General features: G+C 38.8%; 1 protein-coding gene and 1 long non-coding RNA gene across 9 annotated transcripts in view; one reads left to right on the forward strand and one right to left on the reverse strand.

Annotated features, from left to right (window-relative positions):
* Nucleotides 1–1,836: 1,836 nt before the first annotated feature.
* LOC145516822 (uncharacterized) lies at nucleotides 1,837–5,689 on the reverse strand. The gene is made up of 2 exons (XR_014061789.1): nucleotides 5,270–5,689; nucleotides 1,837–2,524 (listed from the first exon to the last, which is right to left on the reverse strand). It is a non-coding gene; the product is annotated as an uncharacterized LOC145516822 (long non-coding RNA).
* A 112-nt stretch (nucleotides 5,690–5,801) lies between these two features.
* The window catches only part of TNPO1 (transportin 1), a 91,121-nt gene continuing 81,463 nt past the window's right edge, over nucleotides 5,802–15,459 (forward strand). For 5 of the 8 annotated variants that reach the window (XR_014061777.1, XR_014061782.1, XM_081518519.1 and 2 more), the window contains exon 1: nucleotides 5,802–5,893. Coding sequence is in view for 3 of the 8 variants with exons in the window: in XM_081518519.1 (XP_081374645.1) it covers nucleotides 5,879–5,893 (15 nt within the window). In the remaining 5 variants the exon portion in view is untranslated. Of the gene's footprint in view, nucleotides 5,894–8,473; nucleotides 8,611–15,459 lie in introns of those variants that run through there. The other 3 variants (XR_014061780.1, XM_081518523.1, XM_081518526.1) reach the window with 1 other exon arrangement.

The following is a 15,459-nucleotide window of genomic DNA, read 5'->3' on the forward strand; positions in this document are numbered from 1 at the left end:
AAGATGAGATGGCTGGATGGTATCACCAAAGCAATGGACATGAACTTGGGCAAACTTTGGGAGATGGTGAGGGACAGGGAGGTCTGGCATGCTATAGTCCATGGGGTCGCAAAGAGTCTAGTTTGCCCAGTTGCCCACAACTGGGCAACTGAACAATAGCTAATGAGATTGAGCACCTTTTCAAATGCTTATTGGCAATCTATGTGTCTTATTTGGAGAGATGCCTATACAGATCTTTTGCCTATTTTAAACTAGATTATTTGTCTTTATATTATTGAAATATGAGTTCTTTATTCTAGAAAAAGTCTATCAGATATGTGACTTGCAAATATCTTTTTCCTATTCTATGGGTAGCCTTTTCACTTTCTTTATGGTATCCTTTGAAGCACAAAAGTTTTAAATTTTATTGAAGTCCAATTTATCTAGTATTTTCTTTTGTTGTTTGTGCTTTTGGTGGCATATCTAAGAAGTCTTTTCCCAACACAAGGTACAAATATCTACTTCCATGTTTCCTTCCAAGAATTTTATAGTTTTAGCTCTTAAATTTAGTTCTATGATCCACTCTGAGTTAAATTTTGTAAATGGTACAAGGTAGTTAAATTTTGTAAATGGTGCATATGGATACTCAGTTGTCCCAGCACTATTTGTTGAAAACACTCTTGCCCTCATTTAGCTGTTTGGGGACCTTCATTGAAAATACACTGTAGATTTATGTCTTTTGTCAAATTTCAGAAGTTTTCAGCTATTATTTGAATATTTTTAGCCCCACCTTCTTTCTTTTCTCTTTCCAGGACCCTGATGACATGAATGTTAGATCTTTAGTTAGTCACTTAACTCCATGAAACTCTGCTCATTTTTTTTTTAATCCATTTTCTTTCTATTATTAGATTGGATAATATAGGAAATGGCAACCCACTCCAGTGTTCTTGCCTGGAGAATCCCAGGGACGGCGGAGCCTGGTGGGCTGCCGTCTATGGGGTCGCACAGAGTAGGACATGACTGAAGCGACTTAGCAGCAATTTCTATTTATCTATCTACAGGTTCACGGATTCTTTCCTTGTACTCCTCCATTGTGTTGTTAAACCCATCCACTTAGTTTTCTGTTAATGTTGTTCAGTCACCAAGTCACATTTGACTCTTTGTGACCCCACAGACTGCAGTATGCCAGGCCTCCCTGTTCTTCACCACCTCCCAGAGTTTCCCCAAGCTCATGTCCATTAAATCAGTGATGCCATCCAACCATCTCATTCTCTGATACCCTCTTCTCCTTCTGCCTTCATTCAATCTTTCCCAGCATCGGGGTCTTTTCCAATGAGTCGGCTGTTCACATCAGGTGGCCAAAGTATTAGAGCTTCAGCTTCAGCATCAGTCCTTCCAATGAGTATTCAGGGTTGATTTCCTTTAGCATTGATTGGTTTGATCTCCTTGAAGTCCAAGGGACTCTCAACACCACAGTTCAAAAGCATTAATTCTTCAGCACTCTGCCTTCTTTATGGTTCAATTCTCACATCCATACATGACTACTGGAAAGACCATAGCCTTGACTATATAGACCTTTGTTGGCAAAGTGATGTCTTTGCTCTTTAACACACTGTCTAGATTTGTCATAGCTTTCCTTCCAAGAAGCAATCATCTTCTAATTTCATGACTGCAGTCACCATCCGCAGTGATTTCAGAGCACAGGAAGAAATCTGTCACTGCTTCTCCTCTTTCCCCTTCTATTTGCCATGAAATGATGGGACCGGATGCCATGATCTTAGTTAATTATTCAATTTTTAGTTCTAAAGTTTCCATGGGTTCTTTTTAATATTTCCTATTACTTTGCTGAAAATTGTCTTTTTCTGTCTCAAGTGTTTTTGTAGCTGTTGAGAGAAACATTTCTCAGATTTCTCTGCTTTAAAATCTTTGTCAGATATTCTAACAACCCTCTCATCTTGGTCTTATCATTTATTGTCTTTTTTATATACAGTTTTAAATCTTCCTAGTTCGTTAAATGATCATTGATTTTCAGGTGAAATCTAGATATTGAGGGTATTGTACTATGAGATTTTAGATCTTATTTAAATCTTTTATTTTAGCTGGCTTTTTCTGACACAGCATTCCAAGAAGTGGGGGTGGGGAGCAGACACCACCTCATTACTGCCAAGTTGGAGAAGAAGTCCAAGTTCCCTATTTGGCCTCCATTGACACCCAAGATAGGAGGCTTCTCATTACTGGTTAGTGGGATGAATGTCCTAACTCCCTATTTACCTTTCTCTGACACCAGAAGAGGCAAGGGGAAGTTGAGGTGAAAGTCTAGGCTCTCCACCAGCCCTTTGCTAGCATGAATTAGGGGAGAGGAGGAGTCATATTTTTTTCATAGCTTTTGTCTGGAGTAGAGAATTTATTGTCTAAATGTTTTTGGTCCACTATACTTCCCCTTTACTGGTCCTTCAGCTAAAGAGAGGAATATTTTCTGGGTCTTTCTTGGTCTGCACCATAGATGCTTCCAAGTAGCCAGCTTCTTCAGTTTCAAGTCTGGGATCTATGAGGCAAAAAGAAAACTCAGGTAACTAATTTTTGTATTCCTTGGGTTTCCGGGAACTTAGCTGGTCTGTTTTCTCTCTTTCATGGATGTTTTATGTGTAACATATGTGTAATGCTTTATGTGTAAAATGTATGCTTGTTTTGTGTGTAATGTTCAAAGATTTTAGCTGTTCTTTGTAAGAAGAGCAAAAAGTAGGTCTACTCCATCTTTCCAGAAGCAGAAGTAGACATTTTTATAAATAGAATCATATTTTAATCACTAGGAGATATTAATAGTTAAAGGAACTTTGAAGTTAATCCTTTCCCAGTTAATAATAATTCTCTTGTATATCTCTTCTGTACATTAAAACTATAAATTGGGTTTGCTTTAAGTGAGAAATGCTTATAGATTATTCACAAATATCTGAATATTGAATACAACTGTCCTTTTCCAACACTTGAATTAAATTCCTCTATATAGTTATTTTTAAATGTTTTTACCTTATTGCCAATCTGAACATATTGCAATGGAAGGCAATTCTTTAAACTACCTAGTGTTAAAGGATCTACTGAGAATCCACAACTTTCCAGAAGTATAAAATGGAAACATTTCTCAGAAGTTTTCTATTTTAGAAGCTTCCCTGTATCCAATAGATAGTTTCAATTATCTTACTGAGTTTCTATATACTCACTAATAATTGACTATTAAAAATATTTAACAATTTCTGGATTTCAAGACCTATTATTTTTTCAATAACCATTCCTCCTTCTCAAACATCTGCTCTTTTATATGTGTTAATACCTAATAATACTATCTTTTATTGCCCTCCAACTATCTGTCAGGCACTCTGCTAATGAGCTCCTAATATACTTTATCTTATTTAATCTTGTTTTAAGACAAAGCGAAGCTCAGAAGGACCACACTGAAAGTGTCTGTAAGTGCATACAGAGCCTCTGTTTCTGAGATTCATGCTTGTTTTGACAGTGCTACAACCTACAGAGTAAGCATCTTTTCTTTCCAAGGTGAAAGCTTATAGGTATGTTTTCTCTCTTAATGCTATTTTGTAACTTCTATCATGCTTTGATTTTATCTTGGTCATTTTTTTTACCTAAGAAATAAATTTTAATACAGAAATTTAAAATATGATATCTGTAACGGTTCTGAAGTTAAACTCAAAGTTAATTTACTATTTTTAATTTCAGTATATGTCATTAAAAATACCAACAATTCTTAAAAGTTTATCACATGAGCATTGTTGTACTGTATTTGGGTGTAAAGAGAAAACACTCCTGGATTAGATGCTACTTCATTTGGCTAATTGTGCCAAGAGGAAAAAATAACAGGAAATTTAAAATAAAATAAGCTGTGTTAATAAATCCCTGTTAATGATAAGAAGATTTACTGTTTAAAACACGTATTTTTAATTTAACCTAAAGGGCAAATATTAAAAGGCTACATGTCTAAATATCTCTGTATCCAATACAGAACTATTTTATATTAAAATTTTAATTCATTTTCATTTATATTTTATAAAAGAATGGATATTTAATTTGCCTAGTCTCAATTTCAAAACATTAATAATCAGTATTTTTTCCTTTCAAAATATCTTGGTCAATAAATCTTCTCACATACATTAAATAATACTTTACTTCTTTCCAATTCAACTATTTCCAAACTGTTAGGCAAATTCCTTAGTAATTGCTTAATCAATAAATCTTTACACCCATCATTATTTGCTAATTCTACACATTTTAAAAGTATTCCTGTTATTTTTCTTTAGCAAAGTAGCATACAAGTACCACATACACCCTGATTTGTCGAGAATAAGGCTCCCTATTCCATGACAGGACTTCTCAAATGCAGAAATATACCATTTGTTATTTGGATAAATATACATATTTTGGATAAATATCCCTGCAGATATACTCAACTACCAGTTAGGAAGGTTGACATTAAGATTTTTTTTTCTTTTGGTAATCTATTCCTATTTCAGGGGCCTCTTTTTGCTTCACACTACTGCATGCAACTGCTATTGAATTACTGTTAGAAAATGTTAATCATAATGATAAATATTTTAGTTATTTAAAATATTTTTTCTGCTATGTTCAATTTCCTAATGATAGAAATGCTCCTTTTGTACTCAAAGTTTAAGTTAAATAAACATTCTTTCATAAAATGATTGTTGTTGCAAATAAAAATTAACAAGTTTATTAACAAATAAGATGTCTCAGTATGAAAAACACTTTCTAGTATTGGTACTACAATTTTATCTAGAATATACCTGGAAGGCAACAACCACCACACATTTTCAAAACGTATACAGCATTTGCAAGTAGGATAATCAAAACTGCTGGTATTTTTACACATAGTGACCACGTGAGGAAGAATATTATCAGCAGCAACTTCACCTTAGGAAATTAGGATCTAGCTATGCAAATTTAAAATATTCACATATAGTAAATTTATATGTAAGAATAATGTGGGGAAGGGAACTATTTATCTAGTCACTACTATTACTATAAATGAGTATATAAAACGTCTACCTTTATATACTCATTTATATAAAGTATAAATATTTTTCTGTTCAGAAAACAGAAGACATTTTAATTTCTCATGATGGCCTGTTACAGAGAGGAGAACCTGTTATTTCTAACAGCAAGAGACGACACTTTTATATGAATACGCGCCTGAAGACGTAAAACCTAATTTTAGAAAGCATTTAATTTCACCGACATAGCAGTCGATGTGTTAGACGCAGCATACCTCAAAAGCTATCCTGTAATATTCGCGGACAAGCGTCCACCCTATCTGTCCATTGAAGCCATTCCTGCTTTTTACCAGCGGCGATGGAACTGTACTATTGTGGAATATGCGGCACGTTCGGTATTAAATAGGCTCCCGGGGCAGGGCTGTCACTTTGGAGTTGGTCCCCAGGAAGGGCCGTCGTGCTCGGAGGCAGCCACACTTGCAGGGCCATTTTGGCCGAGGCCTCGCAGTACAGAGCAGCGTCAGCAGCGGCTCCTCCTTGAGCTGCAGGCTCGGGCCCGCGAGCCGGCCGCAGGAGGCGGGAGCTGGAGCCCGGCAGCTAGCCGAGGCCCGAGGCCCGTGGCTGCAGCGCGGGCTTAGAAACCGCTGCCACGCGCCGCCGGGCGCAGGTCCTCAGGCCCCGCAGTCCCCGGCCGCGGTTTTCCCAGCCCCTGCGCTGTTGCCAAGGCGACCGCCGCCGAACGTTCCCGCGGCGGGCCCCGCCCCCCGTCCAATCGGACCGGCGCTCGCCGGAGCCCAGATTCTCTTTGTTCCGCAGCCATTTCAGGCCCCGGACGGGAGGCAGCGCCGCTTCGGCAGAGGGCCCGAGCGCCGGACGCCTCTGGGATGGTGTGGGACCGGGTAGGTGGCGTGAGGGTGCGCGGCCCCGGACTGGAGGGAGGGAGCCGAGGGGAGCTGTTCGCAAGCTGCCTGACGGCCGCGGGGAGAGGCGCCGCCGCCTTGTCGGTGCCAGCCTGGCCGTTTGGAGCCCGGCGGCGGCGGCGGCGCGGTTCTAAGCCCAACAGCTGCTGTCCTTGGGGGTCCGGACAGGGGGCGGGCGGCGGCTCTTCAGGTGTCCGAGGTGAGGGCCCGTAGCCCCTGGGGGGTGGCAGGAAGAAGGTCTGCGCCTCAGGGAGCTGACTAAACCGCGGCGTTTGAGGGCTCTGGGGGCCGCAGCCGCTGCCCCGGGGCAGCTGCTCCCCGCGGGTTCTGGGCGTCGTCGGGCGCTGCCCCGGATGCCCGCCCTTTGTCCCCGCCCTGCCCCGTCTGCTCGGCTGTCCCGGGCCCGCGCGCACCGCCGCCTCCACGCTCCGGCGGCTTTTTTCCCCTTGGGGACTCGTGGTTTCACGACATGTTTACATAATTTTAATGTTTGTAACTGTACGGGTTTTGCGTGGGTGTGTGTTTTTTGCACTTCTGCCCTTCTGTGCTTCTACGCGAACACGCCCCAGGGAACTGCCGCTGAGAAGCGGACCCACGCCGCAAGCAACCTGTTTGGGGAATGGTTTTCTTCCTTTTGAAAGCAATCGCTTGTTAACTTGTTTTCAGTTTTTAAGAATCAACTGGATTTTACAAGGATTGCATAGTTTTAAGTGCGTTACCTGAACCATCACTAATCAGCTCCGTTCTTCCACAGATAAAAATATAGAAAATTTAAGTTGGAGACTGTCCACAAATTGATTTTGACAGTTGTGTTAAGAAGCTCAGTAGCAACCCTGCCTTGAAGCTTGTAACTTCAATGATGAGTGTATAAATGGTGCTTTTTTTTTTTTTACCTAAAGGAAAGATGTTTTTTTAAAATACAAGTTGTATCGTGTAGTAGGTATTTGAAAATGTAAGACTGTAAAATGGCTGTCCTGACATGCTCGTTTTTAGGATAACAAAAGTTACTTTTGGTTTTAAGTTTCTCTATTTTGTCAAAGCTTTTCATATTAGAATGGTAAATAAGTTATACTCAATCAGGGGAGGATTCTGTTTTTTGAAATCAATTCTGTTTTCCATTTTTACCCTCTCCTGCACCTATTCTTAGAGAATGACTCTGCCAGGTTGAAAACTTGCAACTGCGAAGAAGAAATACTAGCTTGAAGGTGCAGATTTCTTTTTTACTCTTCAGTGTATGCAATGCATAAATGCGTAACAGTTTGGCAGTTCACCTACTTTAATGGGACTCTAATGAACTATCAGTGATCCATTTTCTTTTACCTAAAAGAGGCCCCTACCAGATCAGCCTTGATGTTGTTACATTTTCATCCTAGATATTCAGGGAATTACTGAATTCCCCCCACAGAAGTATCTTAAAATATTTTAAAGTAGTATAGCTTATTATCATTCTATATTGTGAGCAGGATAAGATTTTGGTAAAAATATATACGATTCCGGTTGTAAATCTTTACATTATCAAAACTTTTTGTATCCATTGTTTTTATGACTAGTTTTTTATATAATGTTAAAGCCATCTCATGAACTCTGTTTTTCTAAATCCTATAAATGAACTGCATTGAAATATAAATGTATTATGTTTAGAAGAATTGCTTGCAGTTAACCATGTTGGATTACTTCAGACATTGTTTTTAAGAAAAGGAATTTGGTTATAAAGGAAGCCAAACCAAGTGACATATATAATGAAATAAATTTATCAAATGTAAACTGCAGAGAAGAACACAGCAATAAGTGGGAGTTATTTGCGAAGGATATAAATTATGAATATTTTTCCTAATGATATTTGAATACATATTAGTGCCAAAGAGATCTTGTTCCTAAAAAACAAAAGGGTGAAAAAAGCTGAGAAAATCAAAGTGAGAAGTTTTTAGAAACGGTGGAGAATAATTCCACCTTCAGAAAGGTAGGATCGGAGACAGCAAAGAGACAGCTAAATTCCCCAGGTGTTGAAAATCTTTCTTAGTTGGTTCCATTCAGCCAGTGCTATGATAGCTCTTTGGTGAATGCTGGCAGGTAAGAGAAGTCTCTTGGATTGTAGAGGGTGAGGAGTTGACAGTGGAAGACAGAGGTTTGCAGAAGTGGTAACTGTAGATTTGTATTCTATAGATGGGTGTTGGGCTTCCCGGGTGGGTCAGTGGTAAAGAATCTGCCTGCAATGCAGGAACCTCAGGAGACTCCGGTTCAGTCTCTGGGTCAGAAAGATCCCTTGGAGGAGGGCATGGCAACCTATTGCACTATTCTTGCCTGGAACATGCATGGACAGGCTAAATCCATAGGGTCCCAAAGAGTCAGGACATGACTGAAGCGACTTAGCATGCATACACAGATGGGTGTTAGGGTGGGAAAGAGTTTTCAGAAGCCGTGTTTGCTTATTTCAAGACCTCCTTACTAGAATTATTTGAAGTACTGTGTAATAATGTTAAGAGTTCTAGAATCTTAATGGTTAAATGAGATACTAGAACAGGAAATTAGGTGCAGATTTGTCTTAGAATTTTCTGCAGTAGATAGAACCAATACAGGAATGGTGGCTACATCTTATTCCAAAATGGCACCTGATAGCTGAGCAAATATTTGAACTCAGAATTGAAGGAAAGCTGAAGGAAATCTGACATCTGAAAGACTATGAGATTAGAATCAACGTATGTCTTTTTAATGGTAAAAATTTTAAAACAAAGCAAGTCTTTTCAGTGTAATACAATAAGTTCTTAGAACTGGGCCTGGCATGTAGTAAACACTTCATAAATAATAACTGTTATTATCATCATCTTTGACATGGTCATTGGTATTTTAGAAAACTATAGAAAGCAACCATGAAATAATAATCACAAATATGAGGACCATGAGGTAATTAAGCCCTTTGATACATTTCCTTCCAATATTTTTTCTCAGTTTATTTGATTTTTGTACAGTCTTTAATATTAATAATGTTGCTTTTTTCACCTAGCACCATAAGCATTCTGACATGCTATCAAATTATTTTGTCAGCATCTTTTTAAATGACCACATGATGTTGTTATGAATTTCTCATAATTAAGCGTTTTGCTGTTGGACAGTTAGCAAGTTTCTTTTATTATATTTTTGCAGTTATAATAAACACTACAGTGAACATCCTTATACATAAAACAGTTTCTGTGTTTTAGATTATTTCATAAAAATAGATTTCCCAAAGTGAAAATATTGCATCAGTGTATATGAACATCCAAAAACTCAGTTCATATTGCCAAACTGCTTTTACTTAAGGGAATTTAATAATGGAATTAAATTGAGGAGCACAGCATTTATTGCCCTTTTGCTTGAGTTGGAAGGGAAGAGAGAGTGAATTAACATTTTTTTTCTATGATATGATGATGTAATATAATAGTCATCATTTGTAGTCATTTAGCATCCATTATTACTTTTACATACATTATGCTAATTATCCTAGCCCCCTGTTGCTTTACACTTGATAGTTACTTCCATTTTACTTATGGAAGAACTGAAGTATCAGTAGGTAAGTAGTTTGCCCAGAGACTCAAGAGTGTTCATGGCTGAATCTGAATCTAGATCTGCATGATTATGAAACACCATGTTCTTTTATTTGTAGTTTTATGTGACACACATATTCAGAATCTTATAGTGAATATATGTATACATTGAATGAATACAGAATCTTAAAATGAGTTTTATAGTTCACTCTAACAGTGACTCGATTAACTATAGATCATAGACCACATTTTTTTTTTTTAATTAATTAGCGTATTTATTTTTGGCTGCTCTCCGTCTTCAGTGCTTCTCGGGCTTTTCTCGAGTTGCGGGGAGCGGATGCTGCTCTGTACTTGGCGGTGTGCAGGCTTCTTGTTGCAGTGGCTTCTTTTGTTGCAGAGCACGGGCTCTAGGGCATGCAGGCTTCAGTGGTTGTGGTTCCAGGGCTCTAGAGCACAGACTTGGTAGTTGTGGAGCTCAGGGCTTAGTTGCTCCGCGGCAGGTGGGATCTTCCGGACCAGGGATAGAACCCATGTTTCCTGCATTGGCAGGCGGATTCTTTACTGCTGAGCCACCAGGGAAGCCCCATAGAGCACATTTTGAAGATAGTAAACTGAGCTCTTGCAAAGTTTTAACTATCCAGGTGTATTTTAAAAAGGAAAAAAAATAAAAAGAACTGCTTACCAGGATGAGGTGTAATTGTTAAGGAGTATATAAAGCTGGTTTCTAAAATGATTGCAGCAAGCATATGTGGGTGAAACGCTCTTAGTAAAGACCTCTAGAGGAGGAGAAAACAAATCCACCAAATTTGAGGGTCAAGAGAAATGACAAAGGCCCGTTAAATAACTAAATTGAAAAACATGTTTAGTGAAATCCCTGGCAAAGTGTCAACTGAAGTCTTAATAGAAAAGAAAAAAATATGTTCCAGTTAAGGAGAATAAGAGTATCGACAAGGTGTGTGAGAATAATTTTATACTGAAAACTAAAGCAAAAAAAATTTTTTTGAGTTGCATTTTGTAGTTGACTTTGAAGCACTCTGAAGCCATTAGTGAAATAATTATTGGTGAAGTCCCTGAAACCTCAGGTACCAAAGTAACCACTACAGATGAAAAAATTGATCCCAGAAAGGTCAAGATTCGATTGCTTTTGTCTTTACTAGGGAGGGAATTAGGAGAGAGAAATACTTCACCAGATTGTGAGTGTACAAAATAGATGCAAATAAATAATTAGCAATAAGTGGTATCCATCAAAATTGTAAGTAAATGAATACAAAACATTGATCATTATACTGCCATTAGAAATAATGTTTTTGAAAAATACTTATGAAGTAAAAATATAGTTTATTTTAGCTGGCAAGTAGGAAAATGATGGAAAGATGGCCAAATTATGGAGGACTTCATGTGCCCTTTATGCATTTAGTGAGCATTTTTAGTGCTGAGATTGTCCCTTTTTCTCAAGAGATTTAGATACTACTGTAGAGAGAGATATGTAAACAAAAAAGTGCAATGAAGTGTAGGTAAAGCTTTTATGATACAAATCTGGTGAGACCCTATAAATATTTTCTGCTTTGTAGACAAACCAAACTTAGCCACTGTAGTGCAAAAGCAACCATAGACTATATGGAAACCAAGTGGTGTGACTAGATTTGATTGGTAGGCTTTAAGGAGAAGAAGGGGACGACAGAGGATGAAATGGTTGGATGGCATCACCGACTTGATGGACATGAATTTGAGTAAGCTCCAGGAGTTGATGATGGACAGGGAAGCCTGACGTGCTACAGTCCATGGGGTCACAAAGAGTCAGACACAACTGAACAACTGAAGTAGAATCGCTAGTATATAGTAGAAGGATTTCAGGAGGAGATACCTACTGAACCTTGTATTGCCCTAGCATGAGCCATTGAAAGATTTGAAACAAGAAATATGCAGTGTTGATTTGTGTGATTCATTAAGAACAGAAAAATAGGTTATTTTTAGGTGCTCTAAACTAATAAGAGGATTCAGTTTTTTAAATGGGCAAATTCATAGACAAGGAAATACAGCTAGCCAATAATCATGAAATTAATGCTCTGTCCCACCAATAGGGAAATGGAAAGTGAAACAGTGAAAATTTTTTTTACCCATCAGATTGGCAAAAGTGATAAGAATGTAGAATGTATTGATAAGGTTGTAGGCAAACTCAAACATTGACTAAATCAGTACAGCCATTTTAATTTTCAAGTAAAAACATTTTCGACCTGAGCAGTTTCTATTTCTTAGAGAAACACATGGGTATATCAGGAATCATATATATTCGAGGAAGTCTTTGTCAGTAGCCACAGAACCTCCAGACTTCTAGGTCACCTTTTATCTCCTCCACTCTGGATCATTAAAAGGTCTATATTTGGCTCCTTTTTTTTTTTTTTTGAACCCCCATCTCAGCTCTTCATATTCTTTTACTGTGCCTTCATCTGCAAAATCCAAAGCTCGACAAAGCTACTGTTCTCCCGCCTTTCTGCCTAAAAATCCTTAGTTTTGGATTATGTCCTCAGATTATGTGACTACTTCCCTTTATGATTGCTATCAACTGCTAACATTAAGGTCATTCCTCCTCATTTCTCTCTTATTTTCGCTCCAGGCTCTTGCCCCTCTGTTTAATACCACTCAGTCTTTATATTGAAATTAGAATAAATATATCTGATTTTTCCTCCAGTGTTCCTTTCTACTCTCTTATCTCAGTCACTCATTCCCAAAGTGGTTCCCTCTTGCATTGGTCAATAACTGCAGTCCCTCTGTGGTTACTATTTCATGTTTTCTACTCTTTGACCATACTTCCTATTGTAGTACTTCACTCCTAGTTAGTATCTCAGCCCCGACTTTCTCTTTACCCCAGTGGAATCGTCAGTTTGTTGATCCTATTACTGTGTCCCTGCCACTCACCCTCTTGATGTTTTTACTTCCTTTCTTACTCAGTTTAAATTCCACGGTTAATCACTCCTTTGGATGACTCCCTTGCTCTTCGCTTGTTTAATAGAACCACACACTGGTTAAAACCAGCTCTCTGCTTGCTTTGCACCTGCCCCTGGATATCTTAGTATGGCTAGAAGAAAACACAGCCACACATAACCACGTACCTCGTGTGAATTGTTATGCTACCTGTTGATTATACTGTATTTTCCTAGTCTGTTCACTTTCCCACTTTTCTCAATAACTATTTCGTATCTTCTTTTCTTCAAACCTCCAGCATATCTTTTCCCATCCTCATTTTCAGTTCATTACCTTACTTCCTATTTTGTTAAGAAAACTGAAGCAGTTAGCAAACTTCCACACACTTCCACCACCCCGTCAGCTACGATCATCTGTGTCAATACATGCTGTCTCCTTGCTTGTTATCTTAGATGAGCTGTTCTATGTTCTTATCTCTGCTTTTGTATTAGATCCCATCCTTTCTCCTCTATCATCTGCTCAAGGAATTGCTTCAGCTCTGTCCTTCCACATTAATTTTTTCCTTACTGGATTATTTCTGTCAGCAAAGAGACAAGCTATTGTTTCTACTATGTTAAAAAAAAAAAAAATTGATCCACTCTTCACCACCTGTTTCCCCGTATTTTTGGTTTCCTTTTGCGGCATTATTCCCTGAAAGAGTTGTCTATTTGCTGTTGCCGTTTTCTCCTCCCATACTCTGTCAAACCCATTCCAGTCAGGCCTTTGCACCATTCTGAGCTGAGACAATTCCTTAGTTTCTCCAGTAACTTCCATGTGGCCAGATGCCATATGTTATTGAGTCTGTTCATCTTACTTGACCTGTCAGCAACATTTGACAGAGTTATTTCTCTTAATCTTGAAACACTTTCTTCTTTGTTTTGCAGGATAACTCACACCCCTGGTTATCTCCTACCTCAGTGCTGGCTCTTTGTAATTCTCCTTTGTCTTTCTTTACACGGACTCCTTAGTGTTGGAGAGCCCCAGGGCTCAGACCGTGTTTTTTGTGTTTCACACATGCTCACTCCATTGGTAATCTCATTCAGTCTCATGGCTTGAAATACCGTCTAAATGCCATGTATGCTCAGTCGCTCAGTCGTGTCCGACTCTTTGCAACCCCATGGACTGTAGCCCACCAGGCTCCTCTGTCCATGGAATTTTCCAGGCAGGAATACTCAAGTGGGTTGCTGTTTGCTTCTCCACCCAGGGATCTTTTCCACCCAGGGATCGAACCTAGATCTTCTGCATTGTGGGCAGATTCTTTACCAACTGAGCCACCAGGGAAGTTGCCATCTAAATGTTAGCAGTGCCCAAATTTAGATCTTTATCCCCTCTCTCTAATTCCTTACATATTCAACTCCTATTCAGCATTTCTACCTAACTGTCTAATAATAGGCCTCCGGCTCAGCTTGTCCATAACTTACCTGCTAAACTTCCTCCCAGTACTGGCTCTACCCACAGACTTCGCCATTTTGGTTTGTCAATGGCAACTCCATCCTCCCAGTATCTCACACTAAAATACTGGAGTTGTTCTTGACTTTGCTCTTTCTTTGACACATCCATTCCATCAGGACAACCTTTTTTTTTTTTTTCCTATATCATCAAAGTATATCCAGAATTTTACCATGCTTCACCCTCTTCACTACCCTTATCCTGGTCTAAACCACTACCATCATATCTTTTTGGATTACCTAAATAGGATTCTACCTGGTCTCCCTGTTCTACCACCCCCTCTTGCCAGCAGTCTTCCTTCAGTATAGTAGCCATTGCAAACCTTTTACAAATTAATACAGTCTCTGTCAATTCTCCATTCAAAGCCCTGTAGTTCCCCCTTTGACTCAGAAAATCTAGTCCTTACAATAACTTACAAGGCTCTACATAATCTACCCAACCCATTTCCCTTTCTCCTTACCTCCCTGACCTCATTTCCCACTACCACTTTCCCTCCTTACTCACTGGCCTTTGCTCAGCTCTCACATTCTCTAAACACTGTTTAATACTGCATGCTAACCCCTTATCCCCCTTATCCTGGATTCTTTTTTACTTTGTACATGCCACATACCACTTTCTAACACACAATTAGGGGTCAACAGGCTAGATCTCCGTTGCCCTGTGGCCTGTTTTTGTACAGCCTATGAGCTAAGAATGGTTTTTACATTTTTTTAAGGATTGTAAAACAGAAAGACTATATAACAGATGTATTCTTAGTATTTGGCCTGGACATGGTCTGCAAAGTACAGAAAATTTACTTTCTAGGCCTTTGCAGAAAGGTTAGCACTAAATATTCTGTTTATTGTCTTTCTCTTACATGAATGTAAGCTCCAGGAGGGCAAAGATCTTTGTTTTCTTTATTGCTCTATCTGCAATAAGAACAGTGCCTAGAATATAGACAGTAAATATTTGTTAAAAGAATGAATTTGTAATGGTATAAAATTAAAATCAAATGGCAACCCACTCCAGTATTCTTGCCTGGCAAATTCCCATGGACAGAGGAGCCTGGCAGGCTACAGTCACAAGAGTCGGACATGACTTAGCGACTACACCACCACCAAACCAGAGCTAAATATAATGAGTAGGAAAGCTAAGGCATACTTTAAATGAGTTTTTATAGAACCGAAGTAAAATACATTTTATTTTGACATAAAGACATGTATTTAAATGCCCCCAAAACAGCTCTGTAAGGTTACAGCATCAAACGAATATTAGAGTACCTTTGGGGAACAGACCAGGATTAGGAGAGGTACTTGAAGGGAACTTGAATTTTGTCTGTATTTGTTTACTTTGTTTACTTTAATGCAGTGAGAAGCAGCAGATACCAATTTTTCATTTAAAGATTCTTCTAATGAAGAGAAAGGGGAAAAAATAGGTACTGACTAAAGCAGTGAGAAGAAATAGAGTAAGCGGGTAGAAGAGAGAGGGAAGAAAACATAGCTGGCCAAATATGACATTTAAGAAAGGCAGTCTGAGTGTGAAGTGAGCAGTATCAATATTTGAAGATAGAGCAAGCAAAAGTAAGACTCTTAAGTAGGAAAAAGCATAACATCAGGGAACTATAAGAAAACTGGT

Source organism: Giraffa tippelskirchi, chromosome 8 (genome assembly GCF_054371585.1).
Source record: "Giraffa tippelskirchi isolate mGirTip1 chromosome 8, T2T-mGirTip1v1.2.pri, whole genome shotgun sequence".
NCBI lineage: Eukaryota > Metazoa > Chordata > Mammalia > Artiodactyla > Giraffidae > Giraffa > Giraffa tippelskirchi.